Source organism: Tachyglossus aculeatus, chromosome 17, assembly GCF_015852505.1.
Source record: "Tachyglossus aculeatus isolate mTacAcu1 chromosome 17, mTacAcu1.pri, whole genome shotgun sequence".
NCBI classification, from domain to species: domain Eukaryota; kingdom Metazoa; phylum Chordata; class Mammalia; order Monotremata; family Tachyglossidae; genus Tachyglossus; species Tachyglossus aculeatus.
This window is the reverse complement of record NC_052082.1, coordinates 262,904-286,639: the sequence shown is the minus strand read 5'-3', so window position 1 is coordinate 286,639 and position 23,736 is coordinate 262,904. Positions and strand designations below refer to the sequence as shown.

Below are 23,736 nucleotides of genomic sequence, written 5' to 3'. Positions count from 1 at the left end.
CTCAATAAATATGACTGATTGATTGATTCAGGAGGCTTGAATTGATTGATTGATTCAATTGAAGGATTGATTCCTTCCCTTCCCCACAGCACCTGTATATACGTATATATGTTTGTACATATTTATTACTCTATTTATTTTACTTGTACATATCTATTCTATTTATTTTATTTTGTTGGTATGTTTGGTTTTGTTCTCTGTCTCTCCCTTTTAGACTGTGAGCCCACTGTTGGGTAGGGACTGTCTCTATGTTGCCAACTTGGACTTCCCAAGCGCTTAGTCCAGTGCTCTGCCCACAGCAAGCGCTCAATACGATTGATAATGATGATGCTGATTTATTTTATTTTGTTAGTATGTTTGGTTTTGTTCTCTGTCTCCCCCTTTTAGACTGTGAGCCCACTGTTGGGTAGGGACTGTCTCTCTATGTTGCCAACTTGGACTTCCCAAGCGCTTAGTCCAGCACTCTGCACACAGCAGGCGCTCAATAAATACGATTGATGATGATGATGATTTATTTTATTTTGTCAGTCTGTTTGGTTTTGTTCTCTGTCTCCCCCTTCTAGACTGTGAGCCCACTGTTGGGTAGGGACTGTCTCTCTGTGTTGCCAACTTGGACTTCCCAAGCGCTTAGTCCAGCGCTCCGCCCACGGCAAGCGCTCAATAAATACGATTGATTGATTGACTGATGCAGGAGGCAGCTAACGCTGAGGGAGGGCTTCCTGCAGGGGGCGCGCGCGCGGTCGGCGGCACTGGGGCCCGACCAATGGCGGCAAGGGGGCCCGGCCGGTGACGACACCGCGGCCCCACCAATGGCGGCAAAGGGGCCCGGCCGGTGACGACACCGCGGCCCCACCAATGGCGGCCCGGATCCATCGATGGGGGGAGGGTGGGGAGGGAGGGAGGGAGGGAGAGAGAGAGAGAGAGAGAGAGAGAGCGAGCGCGAGGCGGGCAGCGCGCGCGCGGGAGCGAGCGCGGGAGCGAGCGCGAGGCGGCGCCAACCCAGCAGAGCGACGCTGGTCCTCCTCGTCCTCCTCCTCCTCCTCCTCGCGGCCCTGAGGTAAGGTTTCTAACATTCGTGCTCGCCTTCGGAAACACAGGGTTAGGAACGGGATTTTTCGAGAGAAGAACCGTCGGGGAGCTATCTTCCCATAAAACACCCCGAGAGATCTCTCTCGTTGCGAGGCGATGGAGGGTTTCGGTTCCCCCCCCCGCCCCCCCCCCCCCATCATCCCGACGGCGGTCTCGCCTCATCCTGTGAGGCGAGCCCTCTCTTGCCGTCGGGGCGCTGAGGGAAAATTGATGACCGCGCTATTTTTAGAGGCCGGATACCGCCCGGCATCGGGTCAGTCAACGCAGATGCATTTGATCAGGGCTCGTTGGCCACTCATTTCATTTTCTGCAGCGGGAGGTTTTTATTTCAGCAGTTGTGGGGATCCTGACCGAGATTTTATATATATATATATATATATATATATATATATATATAGTACACATATAATATATATATATTTATTTTATATATATTTATATTTACACATATAATATATATATTTATTTTATATATATATATATATATATATATATATATATATATATATATATATATATATAAAAGGGAAGATCTAGACAAACCAGGGTTGTGGCAAACGGCTTACCGTTCGATAGAATAAATCGCATTGCAACCCCAGAGCTGTAAAATCCTCGGACAGCTCTAGAGAGACTTCCTAATGACATGTCAAATTACCAAGAAAATGAAAACCGTCGTTTTACTTCATACTTACTGACCGAAAAATGTAAAAGAATGGCATTAGAGTGACCGTATCGTCATCATCATCGATCGTATTTATTGAGCGCTTACTATGTGCAGAGCACTGTACTAAGCGCTTGGGAAGTACAAATTGGCAACATGCGGTTGGCATCAAACCGTATGGTTTGATGGCCTAACGGATGACTTACGGATTTTAAGACCTAGCTAACGCTGAATTGAAATGATCGCCAGAGGTACGTTTTGATTTTTTAAACCCAGGGAACGGGGTATTAAGTACTCCATTCCTCGTTAACGTTTATTAAGCTTAACAAATACCCTGTATTATTATTATGTAAAACGCCTTCGTTTAGCACATTTTGAGGACAAGCGCTTAGTACAGTGCTCAGCACACAGTAAGCGCTCAATAAGTACGATTGATTGATTGAGTAAAGCATCTAGAAATTCTCAAGCTGATCCTTGGCCCCAGTTCAGAATAGTCTTGTGCTAAGTAATTTGAACAAAAAGGTGTGTCCAGGGCCCAATTATGGAAATGAGGTAGAGATACCTCTTCTTTTTTAGTGCTTGAGTCACTTTTGTTGATCAGTGTAAGCCTTAGTTTGCTCTGATATTTAAAACAATTAGAATTGATAGACAAAATTGCTTACTGATTTATTCAAGCCTCTAGGGTTATTTTCAGCAGATACACAATCTTGTTTATGTTTGTACATGAGAATAATAATCATAATCCCGGTATTTGTTAAGCACTTATTATATGCAAAGCATTGTACTAAGCACCAGGCTCTCTGAAGGCAAGATTAAAAGGTCCTAGGGGTGGCCCTCACAATCTAAGTAGGAGGGACAATTGGTATTGAATCCCCATTTTGCAGATATGGGAACTGAGGCGCAGAGAGGTGGAGTGACTTGCCCAAGGTAGTACACAACATATAAGTGGTGGAGTTGAGATTAAAACCCCAATCTAAAACCTGGATTAAACCCAGGTCCATGGTCTTTCCACTAGGCCACGCTGTTACATCTGTGGCTGGCGGCCGCCCTTCGTGTTCCAGGATGAAAATATGCTCAAAATCCTCCCTCAGATTCCACTTTTGCCTTGCCTCAGCTGGCAAGAGTGTGTTAACAGCTCCTATAGCCACCTGCTTAATGAATAAGGCTCTCATCAGATTTTGACCCTTTGGAGGAAGAGATTTTCCCAACAGCAGCAATATCCGTAAGGCAGCCATGAGAGATCATATGACCCCCTGAGCCTACAGTAACTAACTCTACACCTTGCTCCAGGTCCAGGTCACCAGTGGGTCTGTTACCCAGGAGGTGGGCACCTGACACTTGGAGGGTGGCAGCAGAAGGTCCTGCCTCAGGACACCCTTTATCCTATTAATAATAATAATAATAATAATAATAATAATAACGGTATTTGTTAAGTGCTTACTATGTTCCAAGCACCGTTCTCAGCACTGGGGTAGTTACAAGGTAATCAGGTTGTCCCACGTGGGGCTCACAGTCTTAATCCCCATTTTCCAGATGAGGTCACTGAGGCCCAGAGAAGTGAAGTGACTTGCCCAAGGTCTCACAGCAGACGTGGTAGAGCGGCGATTAGAACCCACGTCCTCTGACTCCCAAACCCGTGCTCTTTCCACTAAGCCACACTACTTCTCTTCAGATGAAAAAACTTCTCTTACATTCCAAGTTCTGGATAGAGCCACTCTCCCAATTTTCCCAGCAGTATCTCAAGAGGAGACCTCTTGCTTCCTCTCAATCAATCAATCAATCGTATTTATTGAGCGCTTACTATGTGCAGAGCACTGTACTAAGCGCTTGGGAAGTACAAATTGGCAACATATAGAGACAGTCCCTACCCAACAGTGGGCTCACAGTCCCTACCCAACAGTGGGCTCACACTCTCAAAATCTATTCCGTCCACCTGCGCCTCTGACCCTTCATACCTTATGAAAACACTTACTCCCCCCCTTCTCTCACCCGCCCCCGATCACCATCTTCAACTGTTCATTTTCCAGTGGCTTCTTCCCCACTTGTTTCATTCATTCATTCAATCGTATTTATTGAACGCTTACTGTGTGCAGAGCACTGTACTAAGCGCTTGGGAAGTACAAGTTATGATACAGTAGTCCAGGTGGGCTATGACAAGTGCTTCGACCAACGTGACGGTTTCACGGAGAGAAAGGGCCGGCTTTGGAAGAAGTTGTTGTGAGGAAAGATATGACAGTATTTGGTGCTTCACTAATGTGGGGCTTGCATGAGAGAAAGAGAGACAGAGAGAGAGAGAGGAGTCAGGGACCATTTTATTTATTTAGTGCTTACTGTGTACAAAGCACTCTATTATTAAGTACATGGGAGAGTACGATTCCGAGTTCTTCCGTACATTCAACTCCCTTCTCAGACCCCCGGTTCCTCCCCCCTCCTCCTTCCCTCACCCCCAACGATCTGGCCTCCTACTTCATTAACAAAATTAAATCCATCAGGTCCGACCTCCCAAAGTCACTTCCCCCCCTTCTCCAACCCCCCGGCTCTCAACACTCTCTGCTACTCTCCCATCCTTCCCAGCAGTATCCTCAGAGGAGCTCTCCTCCCTGCTCTCAAGTGCTACTCCGGCCACCTGTGCTTCTGACCCCATTCCCTCTCATCTCATGAAATCTCTCGCTCCGTCCCTTCTCCCCTTAACTTCCATCTTCAACCGCTCGCTCTCCACTGGTTCCTTCCCCTCTGCCTTCAAACATGCCCAAGTCTCTCCCATCCTAAAAAAACCCTCTCTTGACCCCACCTCACCTTCTAGTTATTGCCTCTCCCTCGTCCCCCTCTCCATCCCCCCATCTTACCTCCTTCCCTTCCCCACAGCACCTGTATATATGTATATATGTTTGTACATACTTATTACTCTATTTATTTATTTTACTTGTACGTATCTATTCTATTTATTTTATTTTGTTAGTATGTTTGGTTTTGTTCTCTGTCTCCCCCTTTTAGACTGTGAGCCCACTGTTGGGTAGGGACTGTCTCTATATGTTGCCGACTTGTACTTCCCAAGCGCTTAGTACAGTGCTCTGCACACAGTAAGCGCTCAATAAATACGATTGATTGATTGATTGAGTTGATTGCCACGTTCCCTGCCCACAAAGAGCTTACAGTCCAGTGGAGCAGACAGACGTTAAAATAAATTACAGATATGTACGTGAATGTTGTAAGACTGAGGGTGGGATGAATGTCAGGTGCTTAAAGGGTACAGATCCAAAAGCGTAGGTATTGTGGAAGGGAGAGTAAGCGTGGCAATGGGGGCTTAGTCCAGGAAGGCTTCTTCCCAGGGAAAGTGCTAAGACTGCAGGCTTGAGTGACAGGGAGGATGGGGGTGGTGGTATCAACCAGGATGGAAAAGTTAGGAAGAGGATGAGGATTAAGGAGGGAATCAGTCAGTTGAGAACTCACTGTATGCACCAGCACTGTTCTAAGTGCTTGGGAGAGTACAGTACCAAAGAGTTGGTAGACACAATCCCTGCCCTCAAGAAGCTTACAGTGTAAAGGCAAGTGAGGAATTGAGTTTTGGACATGTTGGGCTTGAGGTCCTGGCCAGACATCCAGATGTCCTCAAGGCAGGAGTTGATAGCATTTTTTATGGTATTTGGTAAATGCTTTCTAGGCATCAAGCACTGTTCTAAGCGCTGGGGTGGATAAAAGTTAACCAGGCTAAATACAAGCCCTGTCTTACATGGGACTCACGGTCAAAGTAGGAAGGAGAACAGGTATTGAATCGCCACAATGTAATTGAGGAAGCTGAGGCACGGAAAAGTTAAGTGACTGGCCCTAGGTCACAGAGCAGGCCAGTGGCAGAGCCGAGATTAGAACCCAGGTCTACCTGGCTCCCAGGCTCATGGTCTACCCACTAGGCCATGCTGCTTCCATGGCCTAGGATCAATCAATCAATCAATCAATCAATCGTATTTACTGAGCGCTTACTATGTGCAGAGCACTGTACTAAGCGCTTGGGAAGTACAAATTGGCATCACATAGAGACAGTCCCTACCCAACAGTGGGCTCACAGTCTAAAAGGGGGAGACATAGAACAGAACCAAACATACCAACAAAATAAAATAAGTAGGATAGAAATGTACAAGTAAAATAAATAAATAAATAGAGTAATAAATATGTACAACCATATATACATATATACAGGTGCTGTGGGGAAGGGAAGGAGGTCAGTAGGATGAGGCCAGTAGGTAGATCTGGGTCTTGAAATCAAAGAGGGGATGAGTTCTCCAAGGGAGTGAGTGCAACTGAGATACTTCATGCTGCTGCCCGGATTATCTTTGTCCAGAAACGCTCTGGGCATATCACTCCCCTCCTCAAAAACCTCCAGTGGCTACCAATCAATCTGCACATCAGGCAGAAACTCCTCACCCTGGGCTTCAAGGCTGTCCATCCATCCCCTCGCCCCCTCCTACCTCACCTCCCTTCTGTCCTTCTCCAGCCCAGCCCGCACCCTCCGCTCCTCCACTGCTGATCTCCTCACCGTACCTCGCTCTCGCCTGTCCCGCCATCGACCCCCGGCCCACGTCATCCCCCGGGCCTGGAATGCCCTCCCTCTGCCCATCCGCCAAGCTAGCTCTCTTCCTCCCTTCAAGGCCCTGCTGAGAGCTCACCTCCTCCAGGAGGCCTTCCCAGACTGAGCCCCTTCCTTCCTCTCCCCCTCGTCCCCCTCCCCATCCCCCCCATCTTACCTCCTTCCCTTCCCCACAGTACCTGTATATATGTATAGATGTTTGTACATATTTTTTACTCTATTTATTTATTTATTTTATTTGTACATATCTATTTATTTTGTTTTGTTAGTATGTTTGGTTTTGTTCTCTGTCTCCCCCTTTTAGACTGTGAGCCCACTGTTGGGTAGGGACTGTCTCTAGATGTTGCCAATTTGTACTTCCCAAGTGCTTAGTACAGTGCTCTGCACATAGTAAGCGCTCAATAAATACGACTGATGATGATGATGAATTGACAATACAAGGGGACCAAGAAGTGAGCCTTGAGGGATACCCAGAGTTCACACATATGGCACAGACGCAGAAGAGCTGGCAAAAGAATGGGCAGAGGAGTTTGGGGGGAGAAGACGAGAGGACGGTGGCAGAGAAACCAAGGTTTCAAACATGCTCGTGTCTCCCCGATCCTAAAAAAACCTTCCCTTGACCCTAAGGTTCCCTCCAGTTATCTATCGCTCCTTCTCCTTCCTACCATTCCTTTCCAAACTCCTTGAGCAAGTTGTTCATACCCGCTGTCTCCATTTCTTCTCCTCTAATTCTCTCCTTGATCCCCTTTATAATAATAAAAATGATCATTATAACAGTAGTAGTATTCGTCAAGTGCTTACTATGTGCCAAACACTGTACTAAGTGCTGGGGTAGATACCAGATAATCAGGTCTCACATGGGGCTCACAGTCTAAGTAGGAGGGAGAGCAGGTATTGAATCCGCATTTTACAGACGAGGTAACTGAGGCACCAAGAAGTTGAAGTGACTTGCCCAAAGTCACCTAGCCGACAAATGGCAGAGCCAGGATTAGAACTCAGGTCCTCTGACTCCCAGGCCCACGCTGCTTCTCCAGTCAGCTTTACGCCCTCTTCACGCCACAGAAACTGCCAAATCCAATGGCCTCTACTCCATCCAAATCCTCCTCAACCTATCCTCTGCCTTTGTCGTTGTGGACCGTCACACATATGTTGCCAATTTGTACTTCCCAAGCGCTTAGTACAGTGCTCTGCACATACTAAGCGCTCAATAAATACGACTGATGATGATGACCGCACCCTTCTCCTGGAAACAGTATCCAACCTTGGCTTCACTGGCACTGTCCTCGCCTGCTTCTCCGCCAATCTCTCTGGCCGCTCATTCGCACGGTCTCTTTCGTAAGCTCGTCCTCTGCCTCCCGCCCCTTGACAGTGGAGGGTCTTTCAAATCTTAGTTCTGGGTCCTTGCCTATTCTCCAACTACAGCCACTCCCTTGGAGAACTCATTAGCTCTCTTAGCATAGACTACCATCTCTGGGTGGGTGATTCCCAAATCAACCTCTCCACGTCTGACCTCTCTCCATCTCCGCAGCCTCACATTTCCTCCTACCTTCAGGACATCTTTCTCTGGATGACCACCCGATACCTCAAACTAAACACGTCTGAAATAAAACTCTTCATCTCCCCACCCAAACCCTGTTCTTCCTGTCTTTCCCATCGCTGCAGACATCACTATCCACCCCGTGTCACAAGCCGGGGAACCCTGGCGTTAGCCTTGACTCATATTTCTTATTCGATCCACATAAGTCAATCTGTCACCAAGTCCTGTTAGTTTTACTTTTATAACATCACTAAAACCCACCCTTTCCTCTACGTCCAAATTCCTACTATGCCGATCCAAGCACTTATCCTCTCCTGCCTTGACCACTGCATCAGCCTCTTCGCTGATCTCCCTGTCTCCTGTCTCTCCCCAACTCCAGTCCATGCCTCACTCTGCTGTCCGGATGATATTTCTAAAGAAAGTTTAGCCCACATCTCTCCATTCCTTAAGAACCTCCAGTGGTTGCCCAACCACCTCTGAATCAAACTCCTCACCAGCAGCTTTGAAGCACTCAATTAGCTTGCTCCCACTTAGCTTACCTCAGTCCACACATTCCGCTCTTCTAGCACCAGCTTGCTCACTGTGGCCTAGATATCGTCTATTCGTTCATACAATCATATCTATTGAGCGCTACTGTGTGCAGAGCATTGTACTTAGCGCTTGGAAAGTACAATTTGGCAACAGATAGAGACAATTCCTCTCAAAACGGGTTCACAGTCTATCTCACCGCTGATCCCTTTCCCATGTCCTCCCTCTGACCTGGAACTCCCACCCCCTCCATATAGAACAGACCACCACTCTCCCCATCTTCGAAGCCTTATTACGGTCCCCTCTCCTCCAAGAGTCCTTTCCTAATTAAATCTCTTTTCTCCTATTCCCTTTCCCTTCTGTGTTGCCCGTGGAATTAGATCTGTACCATTTAAGCACTTGATAGTCACCCCACCCTCAGCCCTATAGCACTTAGATACAAAGTGCTTAGTACAGTGCTCTGCACACAGTAAGCGTTCAATAAATACGATTGAATGAATGAATAGCCATAATGTCTTTTTATTAATGTCTGCTTCCCCCTCTAGTCCATAAACTCCTTGTGGGCAGGGACTAAATCTACCAACTCTGTTGTACTGTACCCTCCTAATTGCTCAGTCCAGTGCTCTGCACGCAGTAAGTGCTCAATAAATACCACTGATAGAAAGAAATGCACCTACAAGATCAGAAGACTCTCTTACTCTGACACTCGACGGGCTGCCCAAATTTGGGTCAGTCAGTCGATCTGTCAGTGGTAGGGTAACTCTACTGTATTCTAACTCTGATCAATAAATACCACTGATTGATTAAATACATCCACTGAATACTGGAATCCTAACTTCGTTTTGAAATAAGTCAAAATAATAAATTCTGTCCCCCCTTTGCCAGAACAAAATCACCAGTTTTCAATGAGAGCTGCTTCTTCCACCTCTAAACTAATTGAGGGTCAAATCATTTTCTAAGTCTTAATGCTAACATGAGCCTGTACACTACCCTTTGTCATCTCCAGTGTAATTCGTTGGACTTTTTGCAATGATCCACTGGGGTTGCTGGAGAGTGAGAAATTCTACCACAATCGTTAAAATAACGGGGAGGGATTCCTAGCATATCATTTAGGTAATCTGGTCTTTGGAGAAAAGATTCCCCCATTCCTCCCGCCCCCCCACCCATCGAGCTGAAATCCCTTTGATTTTAGTTAACAGGTAATCTAGAATTTAACATAGAAAACAGAGAATAGGAGGCTTACTCTTTAAGAATACCACATGGAACCTCCGACATCATTTTTCCTTCTTTATTCCTCAGACACAAAAATTGTACAGTTAGAGATTTTAGTGGAGGAGTCTGTCCTTAGGGAAGAAGAGCCACTCGGAAGCAAGGTCGGCCTTTTACATCCTCCGATCTGTTCAAATGATGCTCAAGGCTGGCAGGAGAGCAAATGCTCAACCTTTGGCACTGGGTGGAGCTCACTAAGTACTTACTATGTGCCATCCACACTGATCACAGGGACAAGATAGAGACATAAAAGACATTCGGATTGGACACATTTAGGTCCTCCAAGGGGTTCCAAACATAAGAGCTTATTTTATCCCCATTCTATGGAAGAGGACACTGAGGCCCAGAAAAGTCACACAACACAAAGTCTAGGCGAGACTAAAACCCAGTCTCCTGACTCCCAGCCCCGAACTCTTTCCACTAAATCCTTAATTGCATATATAGCTCGTAAATGGGCACTGTAACCATCACTACAGGTTTTCCTTCTAAATAACACCTCTACGTGTGATTTTGCATAAATCAGATTTTCACTACCTCACTTGAGGTGGCGAACATTTGTATTCCTGACTGTGAGCCGTTTGTATTTCTTTCTGAACCCGTAAGTAGTAGTAGTAGCATTTACTGAGTGCCCACTGAGTGCAGTGCACCCTACAAGGTGTCCAGGAAGTAGAGAATAACAAAGCGACCCCTGACCACAGGAGCTTTCACTCAACTGGGGAAGACAAAAATAAAAATAAGTACAACTGGAGTAGTCAAAATAGAGTACCCATTTCATTCAGTAGTAGTCATCGAGTGCTTACTGTGGGCACAGCCCTGGACTAAACTCTTGGAACGGGAAAATACTACACAGGTAGTAGACACGATCCCTCCCTACAAGTAGCTTAGTACTAAGGAAAGTATAAATAAGTTCATGATATTGTCTTTACCTGACCTAGAGATAGGCTAGTGAGCTGAATATATAAGCTTACTCAACACCTGAAAGAGAACAAATACAATTTTATGATACCAGTTACAGTAAGGTACTAAATCTCATTTAGGAATGATTTTGGAATACAGTCAAAGCTTAAAAAGTAACTATTCATTCCACCTAAAACATATCTCACCAATTTACTTCATGAGAAAAATGTTACCCACACTTTCCCTTTGTGGAAGCAAAAATGTTAAAACACTGAAAATCAAGAATACAGTTACAAATATGAGAAGCAGCATGGCTTAGTGGAATTTTACTCACTGCACTATGACCATTCAGAGTCCTAACAATATTCTAAAATACAAGCAAAGTTCAAGTTTTAAAAAATTCCATCAACCAAAGAAGTAATGTTGCTACATGCGTTTTATTCCTTACCTACCAATCAATCAATCAGTGGTGTTTATTGAACACTTCTTGTGTGGAGAATACTAGACTAAATGCCTGGGAGAGTACAATATAACAGAGTTGGTAGACGTGTTCCTTGCCCAAAAGGAGCTAATGGTCTACGGGGGGGAGATAGACATTAAAAAATATTTGGAACTGAGGGTGGGGGGGGTCCATTAAATGCTCCAGGAATACAGATCCAGTCGCAGGGGTGACACAGAAGGGAGAGGGAGTATGGGAAAAAGAGGGCTTAGTTGGGGAAGGCCTCTTGGAGGAGATGTGACTTCAGGAAGGCTTTGATGGTGGAGAGATTGATGGTCTGTCGCATATGAAAGGGGAGGGAGTCCCAAGCCCGAGGAGAGGACAGATGGGAGCAGGGGGTCGGTTGGACACTCGGACACTCGGGTAGAGAGGAGACCCCGCCCAGCCTGAGCAGCCTGGCTCATTGCAGACCATCTCTCCACCTTTCTCAAGTCACCTACGATACACTGGGAAGAGGAGACAGGTCACATTCGCTCTTTAGTTTATGAGAATCACACCTCCTCCAAGACGCCTTCTCTGACTAAAGCTCTCATTTCCCCCTACTCCGTCTCCCTTCTGCGTCGCCCTTGCACTTGGGTCTGTATCTTTTAAGCACTTGATATTCACCTCACCCTCAGCCCCACAACACACACAAACGCCTGTAATTTATTTTGTCTGTCTCCCCTTCTAGACTATAGGCAATTTGTAGGCAGGGAACGTGTCTACCAACTCTGTTGTATAACAGTCTTCCATGGCTTAGTAGAGCGCTCTGCGAAGGGTAAACGCTCTATAAATACAATAGATTGATCAAGAAACTGCTCAAAGTGCTGGCCTCACGATCAGCACGTGTCCAGTAATTTACAGCAGATACAAGGCGACATCCACATAAAGTCCACAAGACGCAGGATGTCATTTTAGGCTTATGAAAGACCTAATCGTGGGCCCAGTGGAAAGTACCCTGCTCTGGAACTCAGGAGACCTGTGTCCTAGTCCCAGTCCCGCCTGCTGGGGCCGTGCCATCCAGTCCCAAGGGCCACCTTAGGATGTTCCGTGAGGCGGGTGGGCCCAACGGGATTCCCCAAAAATGGCTAGCCAGTGTGGGCGGCAGAGACTCCATTCGGTACCACCCAACAGGTCACGGCGCTCAGGCCTGGAGTCGGCCGAGGGCTGTGGTCACTTTATTTAAAAAAGAAAAAAAAAAGCCACAAAAACCAAACACCTTCATTTGCATCCGTGCAGTCCCACACCCCGCCCGCCTCCTCGCCCGCTCCACTTCGTGCCCTAGCAGGAACATGACTCTCAGCTAGGTTGAGAGCGTGGCAGTGGCACTGCATCGGTTCCTCCGTGCAGGTTCTCGATCCCGAGGTCCCCAGACCAGGGCTCATCTGTCACTCTTGATGGGAGACTTTACCCCGGAGGAGGTTGAGGCGGGGTCAGGGCCCCGCATATGCCCTGTCCCTGGACGCCGGTACACGGTCAGTAATCCATTCCAGATATAACCCCTTAACAGACAACACAGAAGGCCTCGAGACCTCAAATACAGACACACATATTCACTAGGCGGGAAAGAAACTGGAAGGAAAGTGGCCCTGAGCAAAATGCCGAAGGTTTGGATGGTGGGCACCGAGGTGAAGGCCCAAGCGAGGTCTTGAGGAAAGGGCGAAAGAGATATAGAAAATGGCAGCTAATGCCCGCCAGCTCTTCAAGGACAGGGACCGTGTCTCCTACTTCTCCCGGGTGGTCCCCAACAACCCAGAACATGTACAAGCTCAGGAGGTGGTGTTACTTAGTGATAACCGTCACTCTCTCTCGAGTAGCAGCAGTATTCATATGTACTGAACGAGCGCCCGCTGGAAAAGGATCACTCCAAAAAGGGACCCATTTCCTGTCCACAAGGAGCTTAGATTCTAACAGGAGAGGTGGATGGAAAACAGTTCTCCATTCTGCCGCACTCTTGATTCAAATCCTGGATTTCAATTGGATTCACCCAGCTCTAGCATAGGAAGTGCCCCCAGCATCCACCGTGCCCATTGGAGAGCAGCTACCTAGCTTGCTTTCCTCACCCCGCTACACAGCCTGCCGGGCCCACCCCGACACAGCAAAAGTAGAAGCAGCATGGTGTACTATAGAAGCCGCAAGGCATAGTGGAAAGGGCCTGGGAGCCAGAAGGTCATGGGTTCTAATCCCTTGTCTGCTCTGTGACCCTGGGGAAGTCACTTTACTTCTCTGTGCCAGTTACCTCATCTTTAAAATGGGGATTGAAACTGTGAGCCCCATGTGGGACAAGGACTTTGTCCAATCCAATCTGCTTGAATCCACCCCAGCGCTCAGTACAGTGCTTGGCACATAGTAAGCACTCAGCAAATACCACTATTATTATTATTAATAAAAGCTAGGAGGAAGTGCATACGATTGAGCCCAATTTGCAACCCCAACTGCAGCAGCCTCTCGGTCTCCCTCTGGGCATGTGGCCCGGCCAGGGGACAGGAGATGACCTGGACAGAGATCTAGAAGGGCAGCGATGGGCTCCATAGAGGTGATCGAGACCACCTGCTCTTGACTCTCCTGCCTCCAACTCCTTTCCAAGGATCCTGAAAGCCTACCTGCCCCCCAAGCTCTTGTATCTACACTTGTTTCACTCTCTGAATCCAACGTTTGCCCACCTGCCTGCCTCCCTCCATTAGATGAAGCTCCTGCGGGGTAGGGATCTTGTCTCTTGATTCAACTGCACTTTCCCAAGCACTCGCAGTTCAGGGCTGTGCACACAGCAGGGTCTCAGACACCCTGAAGGAAGTCATCGTCAAGCAATTAGTGAGATAGAGGAGGAACGGTGTATCCTGGCTCCCCTCCCACTCCACTCCAGCTTGTACGCTTCATCCATCTCAAGCCAACCTACTCGCTGCATTTCGTTCTCGTCTCTCGGCTGATTTGTTGCTCCCGCCCTCCCTGTGCCTGGAACTCCCTTCGCCTTCACATCTGGCAGATCATTACTCTCCCCTTCTTCAGTGCCTTTCTGAAATCACATCTCTTCCAGGAGGCCTTTCCTGAGTAATTTTTCATCTCCCCACCCCATCCATCTCCCCCAGCGTCCTAAAATTGCCATTTCAGCACTTCCAGATAAACCACAGGAACAAGACACTTGTGCCTGGAGCTTCCAGTCTGATGGTGAGGACTGGCAGAAAGCAAGTAGAGATGGAGCAGTAGGAGGAAGAACAAAGCCAGAACAAGGAGGAGCGCATACGTGTCGGGATGAAACAGCTGAACACCTGGCGGGTGGCCGTGGGTGGGCCCATTGAGGATGCGGGAGAAAACTGGAAAGGGAAGGCCTTCTAGAGGAGGCAGGGCTTTAGGACCTTCAAAGATGGAGAGGGCCGAGGGAACGGCCAGATATATGCCTGACTGGATCTGGCAGATAAGTGGACAGTGCTGACAGGCTGATGGGGGGCGGGGGGGAAGGAGGTCACAGGGCAAGGAGTCAGACGGCAGAGGGGCCCTAGGCCCTCTCCGAGACTGATCAGTAAGGGTCTGGGGTTGGGGCGCTGGACAAAATCTCTCCGAAACTGATGGGTCAGAGCCCGAGCTCGGGGTAACACAAGAGTGGGTTTTCAGAGTCACGGCCTATTGGACATTTGGGCATCAAGCGTGGGGTCGCTTGGAGGGGAAATTCAAGATGCAGAAAGCAATTTTGTGAGGGGCAAGTTCTCCAGGCTGTTTTATGATTAGGTTGTTTATGTGGGGTGAGCAGTGGGAAGCCCACTCTCCTTTCTCCCTCTCTCTTAGCCTGGGAGTCCCGTGTAGCCTGGAGCTCTGTGTGGGATGGGGACTGGCTCCAACCTGATCATCTTCTCTCCACTGCGGCACTTAGCAAATAGTGCTTAACGAACGCCGCCTTCATCGTTATTATTACTGCTACTCTTCTGGTAGAATCTGGTCATTGTTTACTCTTTGCCACCCGGCGCCGGACTCTGACTGTCTGCTGTTCTTTTCTTTCAGGCCTTAAACTGTGAAGGGAACCTGGGTTGGTGTCCCCAGCCCCCAAGAGACGCTCCAAATTTCATCTGGTACTGCTGAACTAGGGTTTTGGCAGTTGCGACCAGGTAGTAGCCTAGCTTTAAACGCTCCTGGTTGGAGATGCCTGGAAAATCAAGTGACCCGGGGGCCACAGGGGTCCCCGCATACATCAGCTGTTGAGGGGCGGGGAGATTCTGATGGGTTGGAGGTGCGAGGGAGAAGCATCTACCCTGCTCCTTTCAGCTTCCCCTTTCCTGGTTTTCTCTCTAGATCCCTTGGAGCAATCGGAAGTGGAATGGAATCCCTGACCGCTCACCACTGGAATGAGACTTTATCCTTCTACCAGTACTTTGGCTTTCAAGTGCAAAGGATTTACCCTTTCCATGATAATTGGAACACTGCATGCTTTGTCATTCTGCTCCTGTTTATATTGACAGTCGTGTCGCTAGTGGTGCTGGCTTTCCTCTACGAGTTGCTTGACTGCTGCTGCTGCGTGAAAAACAAAACCGTCAAAGACTTGGAAGACCAGCCCGGCCCCCTCCGAACCATGATGGGCAGCATTCGGAAACACGAAACCGAAGTGGTGTAGCCAAGATCTAGTCCGGCATTTCAGACTTTTCCTGACCTCACCTGACCTAGGCACGCCACGACTTTCCTGAAGCTTACTTCTACTGGAAGAAGGAATGGTGATTCCGAATTGTCAGAGGGTGAACTGGAATGTTTAGAATCAGCCAATAACGTGTCACCTGCGAGGAGAGGAGCTGGGGGCGGGGGAGGATGAGAGGAGGCTGGGGAGTTCACTTCTTTTGCCTCCATATTATCCAGGGTGGAATTTGAAAGTGATGAACAGTTTACGGAACTGAAGTCTCAAAAACTGGATGAAGATTTTCGAGCCCTAACGGTGAATAGCAAAGGACTGAAATACCTAAGACTAACTACCGCTGTAGACTTTTGCACTTTACATACCCGTATGGATTATAAAACGGAATAGTCTTTCAAATGCCCATCAACAGGAGGTGGTAGCAATAGACTCATGTATCTTCAAAATAAAATAGGTTCCCCCTTATAATGCAAACTGAATAATCAGCCAGTATTCCCTATTTTTTAAGCAAGATGATAGTTAAAATTTTACTGCCTAAGCTTGGCAAAAACATTGTAATGGTCTTTTGTTTTATTCAAAATAAGTGCAAGACCCCTTAGCAACTGTTATGGTTTTTGAGGTATGAAATAAGTTTTAGCAGCTTCCACTAGGAATTTTGAAACACCTAGGAAAGCGGCATTTATTCCAAACCTGCATTTCAAAAGTCAGCATGTCAGCCTGTACCATATCTCTACTTCCACAGCAGGGCTAATCCATTCCATTGGTACAGACCATAGATCGGAACATTGCTGGTGGGAACAGTAGTGGGTGCCAGTAAGGTGCACTTTTCATTTGAGCTGAGGGCTCCTTCCAACCACCCGGGAGAGGGGCTGAAAAGTTGTCACTGGTAGTTACTCAGTGCTTACTATGTGCAGAGCACTGTACTAAGCACTTGGGAGAGTACAATTCCACAGCGTTGGCAGACATGTTCCCTGTCCACAATAAGTTTACAGTCTAGAGGGGTTCTCATGGTCGAGGAGCAGAAGGGGAGCTTTTAAACAGCTGTAGGATGAGAGACAGTTCTCATCGGTCCCCGCTAGCCTTCCCCATAATCACAGCAAGTGAACCTACTCGGGTCTTTAAGGTGAAAAATGAAAAAACCATTTTCCACCCTTAGATGTCTTTCTGGAGTTGAGATGCTGCCTTTCTTTAACCTAGACCCGTAAGTGAGCATCTTTTAAAACCTACGCCAATCAGAGCTAAGACATATTCTCATTCCCACCTGTGGACTCTTTCCCTGTGCTTAGTACAGCTCTCTGCACACAACAAGCACTTAATTCTATTACTACTTCCAAAGATGAAAAGATTTCCCATTTCTTTTTTCTCTACAGGATCTAGAGACATTGTTGCTTCCCTACTTTTTATGGCTTGTTTTGGACAAATCAATCCATGCATACCATCTGGGAATCAACTCATCTATGAGTGTAAAAAAAACCCCCAAAAAACATCAAGATACCCCACATAGGTAAACCTGGATTGTACTGGGAGAAAACTGAAGACTCCCCGAAGAGAAGAATTAAGCTGGTAAAGACTGCAGGTTGCCCTGCCAGCCCCTGTGTGATTCCACCAAACTTGCTCATCCATTCTTCACTAGGACGCTTGACGACACTGGAAAACCCCCAGTCCAAAAAAGGATACTAGGTAGGGTGTTGTATAGAATCTTTTATTGAATTTCAAAAGAACAGCAGGGAAGTTGTAGGGACTTTGGCAGATCACTGCTCTGCCTTCAGTGAGCAGAGTTGAAGTAACTGTGCCGCAACTGTACTGTTTTGTGGATAAAAATAACATTTAAAGAATACCACTGTAGCCACCAGAAGAGAAAACTTGGCAATTAGCAACTACTCCAAATTAGCAAGTGATGTTGAAAAAGAAAAGGTGTTTTCTTTCTTTGACCTCATCATTACTACCTAATAATATCACAATTAAGGTACTGGTTAAGTGCGTTACTATGTGCCAAGCAATAGATTAATTACTGGGGTAAACAGAATATAAGCAGATCCCTCTCTCGGAAAACTCGAACTCTACTCTTGCTTCACCTTTCCTCACACCTATTCCACTTTTTCTGGAACTTGAAGAAACCCATGTGAACCTTGGAGGTCCCCCCAACCCCAGGCAGGAGAAAAGAGAGGAATGAGGAGGAAGGGAGGACGAGGGGGCACGCCTGCCAATGTTGCCAACCTAGGAAGATATGAAAGAGGTCACCAACAAGTTCCGCGCCTGCACGCGGCCACCCACCACCCTCCTCCCTATACCGTCGGGACCGGCAAGTCCACGGGCTGCTTCCTCCACACACAGCTAAATGTGCTTTTGGTGAAAACCCTCACTCACCCCACGGGAGTGGGTAGGAGGAGCATGGCAGAGAGACGGGGAGTCGGCTCAGACCGCCCCACCAGTCCGAGTCCTTTGAAACGTGAATCGAGAACTCGCTGTGAGTCTTTTCAACCAGTCAAATTTATTGAGCCCTTACTGTGTACAGCGCCCTGTACTTAGCGCTTGGGAGAGTACAACACAATCAAGTTGACAGACGTGGTCCCCGTCCACAAAGAGCTTACAGTCTATATGGGAAGACAGATACTGAAATCAGTTAGAGATAGGGGAGATGGCACCATATAGTGACATGTCCTCAGGTGCTATGGGGAAGACAACAAGTACCTGGAGGGCACAGATCCAAGTACACAGGCAACACAGAAGGGACAGGGAGTAGGGAAAATGAAGGTTTAGTTAGGGAAGGCCTCTTGGAGGAGATGGGATTTTAAAAAGCCTTCGAAGAGCGGTGATCTGTCATATGTGAAGGGGCCTCCTCCAGGAGGCCTTCCCAGACTGACCCCCTTCCTTCCTCTCCCCCTCGTCCCCCTCTCCATCCCCCTCATCTTACCTCCTTCCCTTCCCCACAGCACCTGTATATATATCTATATATGTTTGTACATATTTATTACTCTATTAATTTTACTTGTACATATCTATTCTATTTATTTCATTTTGTTAGTATGTTTGGTTTTGTTCTCTGTCTCCCCCTTTTAGACTGTGAGCCCACTGTTGGGTAGGGACTGTCTCTATATGTTGCCAACTTGTACTTCCCAAGTGCTTAGTACAGTGCTCTGCACACAGTAAGCGCTCAATAAATACGATTGATTGATTGATTGATTGAGGGAGTTCCAGGCCAGAAGGAGGACGTGGGCAAGGGGCCAGCAGTGAAATAGACACGATAGAGGTATACAGTGAGTAAGTTGGTGTTAGAGGAGCAAAGGGTGCAGGCTGGGTTGGAGTAGAAGATCAGCAAAGAGAGGAGGGGTTAGCTGACAGAGGCTTAAAGCCAACAGCAAGGAGTTTCTGTTTGACGCAGAAGTGGAAAGGTGACCACTGGAAGTTTTTGAGGAGTGCAGAGACGTGGACTGAATGGTTTCCTGGAATTATGATCCGGGCAGCAGAGTGAAGTATGGACTGGAGTGGGGAGACACAGGATAGATGGAGGTAAGCGAGGCTGATGCCGTGGTCAAGACTGGATAGGGTAAGTGTTAAGTGTTTCTATCCCACCTTGATTACTGTATAAACCTCCTTACTGACCTCCCTGCTTCCTGTCTCCCCTCCCCATTCCAGTCCATCCTTCCCTCTGCTGCCTGCATTATTTTTCTACAAAAAATGCTCAGGCCATGTTTCCCCACTCCTCAAGAACCTCTAGTGGTTGCCCATCCACCTCGGCATCAAACAAAAACTCCTGACCATCGGCTTTTAAAGCACTCAGTCACCTTGTCCCCTACTACCTCACCCCACAACTCTCCTACCGCGATCCCTTGCCCATATTCTGCCTCTGACCTAGAACTCCCTCCTTCTTCATATCTGACAATGACCCTCCCCATCTTCAAAGCCTTACTGAAGGTACATCTCCTCCAAGAGGCCTTCCCTGACTAAGCCCTCCTATCCTCTTCTCCCACTCCCTTTTGCACTGCCTTGACTTGCTCCCTGTATTTATCCCCCCTCCCAGCCCCACAGCACTTATGTACGCATCTGTAATTCTATTCATTTATAATAATAATTGGGGTATTTGTTAAGTGCTTACTATGTGTCAGGCACGGTATTAAGCGCTTGGGTGGATACAAGCAAATTGTGTTGGACACAATTCCTGTCCCACGTGGGGTTCACAGTTTCAACCCTCATTTTACAGATGAGATAACTGAGGCACAGAGAAGTGAAGTGACTTGCCCAAGGCCACAGCAGACAAGTTGGCAGAGCTGGGATTAGAACCCATGACCTTCAGACTCCCAGAACCGTGCTCTATCCACTAGGCCGTGTTATATTAATGTCTGTCTCCCTGTCTACAAGGTAAGCTCCTTGTGGGTCTGGAATGTGTCCGTTATATTGTTATACCGTGTTCTCCCAAGTTCTTCGTACAGTGCTCTGCACACAGCAAGTGCTCAGTAAATACGACTGACTGGCTGGTTGGCTGAGCAAGTCTTGCTTCAAAATGGGCTGTTACGAATTACAGGAGGTTTCCGAGACCCACTAAAAAAGACTAAAAGTCTCCACATTTGGCCTGCTTCACAAGCCCAGGCCTGCCCCGCAATGCAGGGGACCCATAAGCGAGGACCCATAAGAGAGGCAAACGAGCAAGGCTGAACCCGCCCAAACCCAACCCCAAGATTTAGCAAAGAGGTTTCAGATCGCTCATAGTGGGCTCTCTCTTTCTCACCGTAAATGGCAGCTGATCCTTAGGCGTCGTGACTTGACACGCCGGTGGTTGGCCCAGGGCCACCGGCACCCTCTGTCATCCCCACCCGGCGAGGTCTCACCAGGGCGGTGGATGCAACAAAGCCCACATAAGAATTTTTACAAACCAAACCCACGGGCGGCCAAAGATGCGCGGCACCGAGCCGGAGACCGGCGACGGCCCAGAAGGCCTCCATTGCCCAACTCAGCTGGCTATTCGGGACTGACCCTGGGGCTCCGGGGCCCAAGTCGGCTGGCTATTTGGGATTGACCTTGGGGCTCCGGGGTCCAAGTCGGCCAGCTATTCACGATTGACCCTTGGGTTCCAGGCCGTAAGTTAAATTATGTAAAGGTGACTCAACAGAGCTGAACCCTAGAACTGCCCCTTTATGGTGGGATCCTGTGCTTTCTCCGGCAGCGTGGAAATCTCAGGGAAGCCAAAGCCAGAGTACTGGACCCAGCCGAAGGCACTGAGGATCCATCCGCAGAACAGAACACTCACTGCCTGGGGAATTCTCAGATGTCCGGTAAGATTGGGTCCCTCCTGACACCGGTGAAACTCAAAGCAGGACTGCATGCTAAAGGCAACTCCTCAAAAGCAGTTAGAACGCACTCCAATCGAAGGGACGACAGTCAAACATACTGAATTATTTTTTCCAGTTTCCAAAAAAGATCCATTTGCATAACTGAAATTAATTTATCTTTATCATGACACTCTGGTCCTCCAAAAACAATGGGGGTGGGGAGAAACAACAGATAAACAAAGTCTATGAGAAATGTCAATTTCCCATTGAAATCAATCAAGCCAGCAAGCAACAGTACCGACTGAGCAACCACTAAGTGCTAGGTGCTGTACTAAGTGCTCAGGAAAGTACAACGCCCACAAAAGCACAGTCTCTGTCCTCTGGGAGCACAAAAATAATTCAGACAAGGAAGGCAGGAGGAATAACAAGGATCAGGCCAGGAGCAGTACAAACCCTTCTGGAGGGAGCAGCTCAGAAAGTAACTGGATGTGCAGACCAAAACAAAAGCAAAATTCCACACACGGAACAAGAGTGGAGGAGAGGAGTAAAATACTCATAAGCCAGGGAATGGAGTGTCCGTTAGGGTTAGGCGATAGGAAAGGATTTTGTGGGGAGAGAGGACAGCCTTTAGAGGGGCGCTTTGAAGACAGGAGAGCTGTGATCTGGCAGAACAGCAGTGAACAAGCAGTCGGAGGCCAGAGAGCCAAATACAGCGAGGTGAGGGGAGCGAGGAGTGCTGAGGGCAGAGCAGTGGGCAAAGAGGGCCAATATGGAAGACTGGGAGAGCAGCTGGTGGAGACAGGGGTCAGAAGTCACCGCTTGGCCCGGGGGCAAAGCGTGGGCTTTGGGGAGCGGAGAGGCTGGGGCCGAGTGACACCACAGGAAGAGGATCTGGGCAGTGGTTGTGGCTGCGGTGGTGGCGGCAGCACCGGAGCCGGGAGAGGCCAGAAGGCGGCAGACCGGCAAGGAGGCAGATGGGGGAGGGAAAAAAGTGATATGAAGAGAGCTTGGACCAAGGAGGACACCATTTAGGATGGGGAGGGAGGGACAGCTACATGAAATGTTAGGGAGGAAGAATTTGGAAAATTTAGCTATTAACTGAATGTGAAGGCTGAAAGACAGAAGAACCCAGGCTTCTGAGACATGGAAGATGGTGGTGTTTAAGACGGGAAAGTGAGGCTGGCGTCAAGAGGGAAGATGAGAAGCTCAACATAGGAAACACTGAGTTTGAGGTATCAGAGGGCATCCATGGAGAAATGTCTCAGAAGCGAGAAAAAATGAGGGATTGTACAATGGGGAAGCGGGGCTGGAGAGTCACCTGTGAGGAGACGGTAGTTTAAGCAGGGGGATCTGATGAGTTCCCCGAGACAGTGAGGGCAGAGCGAAAGGAGTAGAGGACCCGCAAGAGAGCCTGGTGGGACACTCAGCCGGGTGGGCAACGAGAGGTAGGAGAACTGGCCAATGGGAATGAGACGGATTGAAGCAAAGCCAAGGTCTGAAAGGATTTCAAAGAGGAGGGAAGAAAATGGCCGGCCCACAATGTCCACGGTGGTAGCGTGGTCAAGGAGGATGAAGACGGAGGGGGGAGTCCGAGCTTTGGCTCCGATGAGGCATTGGTGTCCATGGACAGGGCAATCTCAACCCAGTGACAGGTTTGAAAACCTGACTGTAGAGAGCATGGATAAGAACCAGTGGAGAGGTGAAGGCAGCGGATGTGGACAAACCTCTGCAGCCGTTTGGATAGGAAGGGTGCAGGAAGAAGGGATGGGAGTGATCCAGCACAGCGGGTCGACTTGACAGTGTTAGACAGTACAGGGAAGAAGGAGTCACCGGAGAGTGAGAAGTGGAAGATGGTGGTCAGGGACGGGGGAGGCAAGTGGGAGCCGGTATTTTTCAAGGATGACAGGAGATAGGTCAGGCCCAGGAACAACAGTCGGATTTTGGGAGCGCAGACAGGAACACTCAAGAAACAGCTGGAAAGGAGGAGGAGGGGGAAGAAGAGTGGGGAGGAGATAGAGACTCTGCAAATTAATTTAATTTACAGGGTGAGGGGGCTGTAAACCTTTCTAAACACAGACATGCCCAAAATGAACAGAAATATTTTTCATTAAACATTATTAAAATGGCGTGCTCACAAACCCGCGAAGTCGCCACTTTGACAAGGATCATCAGCACCCTCTCAAAGTCTGCACGGGAAGAGTCTGAAGCGAGTGACAAGGAAAAGAAACCAAACGAGGAGACGACTAAGGGCTTGGCCAACATCCGCTTGGAATACCGCTGCGCACAGTGAGCCCTGGGGTTGAGCTCCAGAGGGTCCTGGATCCCCTCCAGCTCACTACTCTGACATTTCTTGAAAAATACAAATTAGGAAGTTCCAAAATCCGCCATTTCACTGACCCGAGTTCTGCTTGGAGCCTGACGCGCCCGCCTGCTCGAGCTTTGCTTTCTTCTTCTTGGCCGAAGAAGACTCCGAAGACGGGGCGGGACGCTTTTCGACAGCAGGAGTGGAGAGGGCTCGCTTTTTGAATAGCTCCCGCTCTCTCAACAAGCTTGGATCCATAGTTCTGTCAAAATAAACAACAAAAAGGAGGAAAAACAGCTGACAAATTTTATGTTTTAACATTCATTTTATGGGGTTTGGGAACTGAAAGTGATGGAGGACTTTTGCAGAGTAATGGTACCTGGCATTCTGAAACTCCAAGCCCCTCAAGATAATAGTAATAATGATGATAATGACTGTGATGTTTGTGAAGCACTACCAGGTGCCAAGCACTGGGGTAGATACAAAGTAATCTGGCCAGACACAGTCCCTATCC

The 23,736-nt window shown here is 48.1% G+C and overlaps 2 protein-coding genes and 1 long non-coding RNA gene across 5 annotated transcripts in view; 2 read left to right on the top strand and 1 right to left on the bottom strand.

The window, feature by feature from the left end:
* The window catches only part of GTF2E2 (general transcription factor IIE subunit 2), a 49,055-nt gene that overhangs the window by 21,241 nt on the left and 4,078 nt on the right, over window positions 1–23,736 (bottom strand). The window contains exon 2 of the mRNA XM_038758923.1: window positions 23,318–23,484. Within this exon, the coding sequence (XP_038614851.1) occupies window positions 23,318–23,480 (163 nt within the window). The 5' untranslated portion in view covers window positions 23,481–23,484. The remainder of the gene's footprint in view (window positions 1–23,317; window positions 23,485–23,736) is intronic.
* On the top strand, window positions 983–19,870 carry SMIM18 (small integral membrane protein 18). Of its 3 annotated transcripts, none has more exons than XR_005454646.1 (4): window positions 983–1,057; window positions 15,035–15,138; window positions 15,323–17,333; window positions 19,855–19,870. XR_005454646.1 is itself a non-coding variant. In XM_038758924.1 (3 exons), the coding sequence occupies exon 3, from the start codon at window positions 15,348–15,350 to the stop codon at window positions 15,639–15,641; it is 294 nt and encodes a 97-aa protein (XP_038614852.1). In that variant the 5' UTR covers window positions 983–1,057; window positions 15,035–15,138; window positions 15,323–15,347; the 3' UTR covers window positions 15,642–18,392. The 3 variants fall into 3 exon arrangements, 1 of the variants encoding a protein (XP_038614852.1); XR_005454647.1 differs by lacking the exon at window positions 19,855–19,870 and adding an exon at window positions 19,036–19,072; XM_038758924.1 differs by lacking the exon at window positions 19,855–19,870 and having other exon boundaries at window positions 15,323–18,392.
* On the top strand, window positions 19,980–23,513 carry LOC119939145. The gene is made up of 2 exons (XR_005454648.1): window positions 19,980–20,012; window positions 20,815–23,513. It is a non-coding gene; the product is annotated as an uncharacterized LOC119939145 (long non-coding RNA).

Bases quoted from the DNA above. Each gene is read 5' to 3' on its own strand.
- SMIM18 (XM_038758924.1), top strand. From the start codon at position 15,348: ATGGAATCCCTGACCGCTCACCACTGGAATGAGACTTTATCCTTCTAC.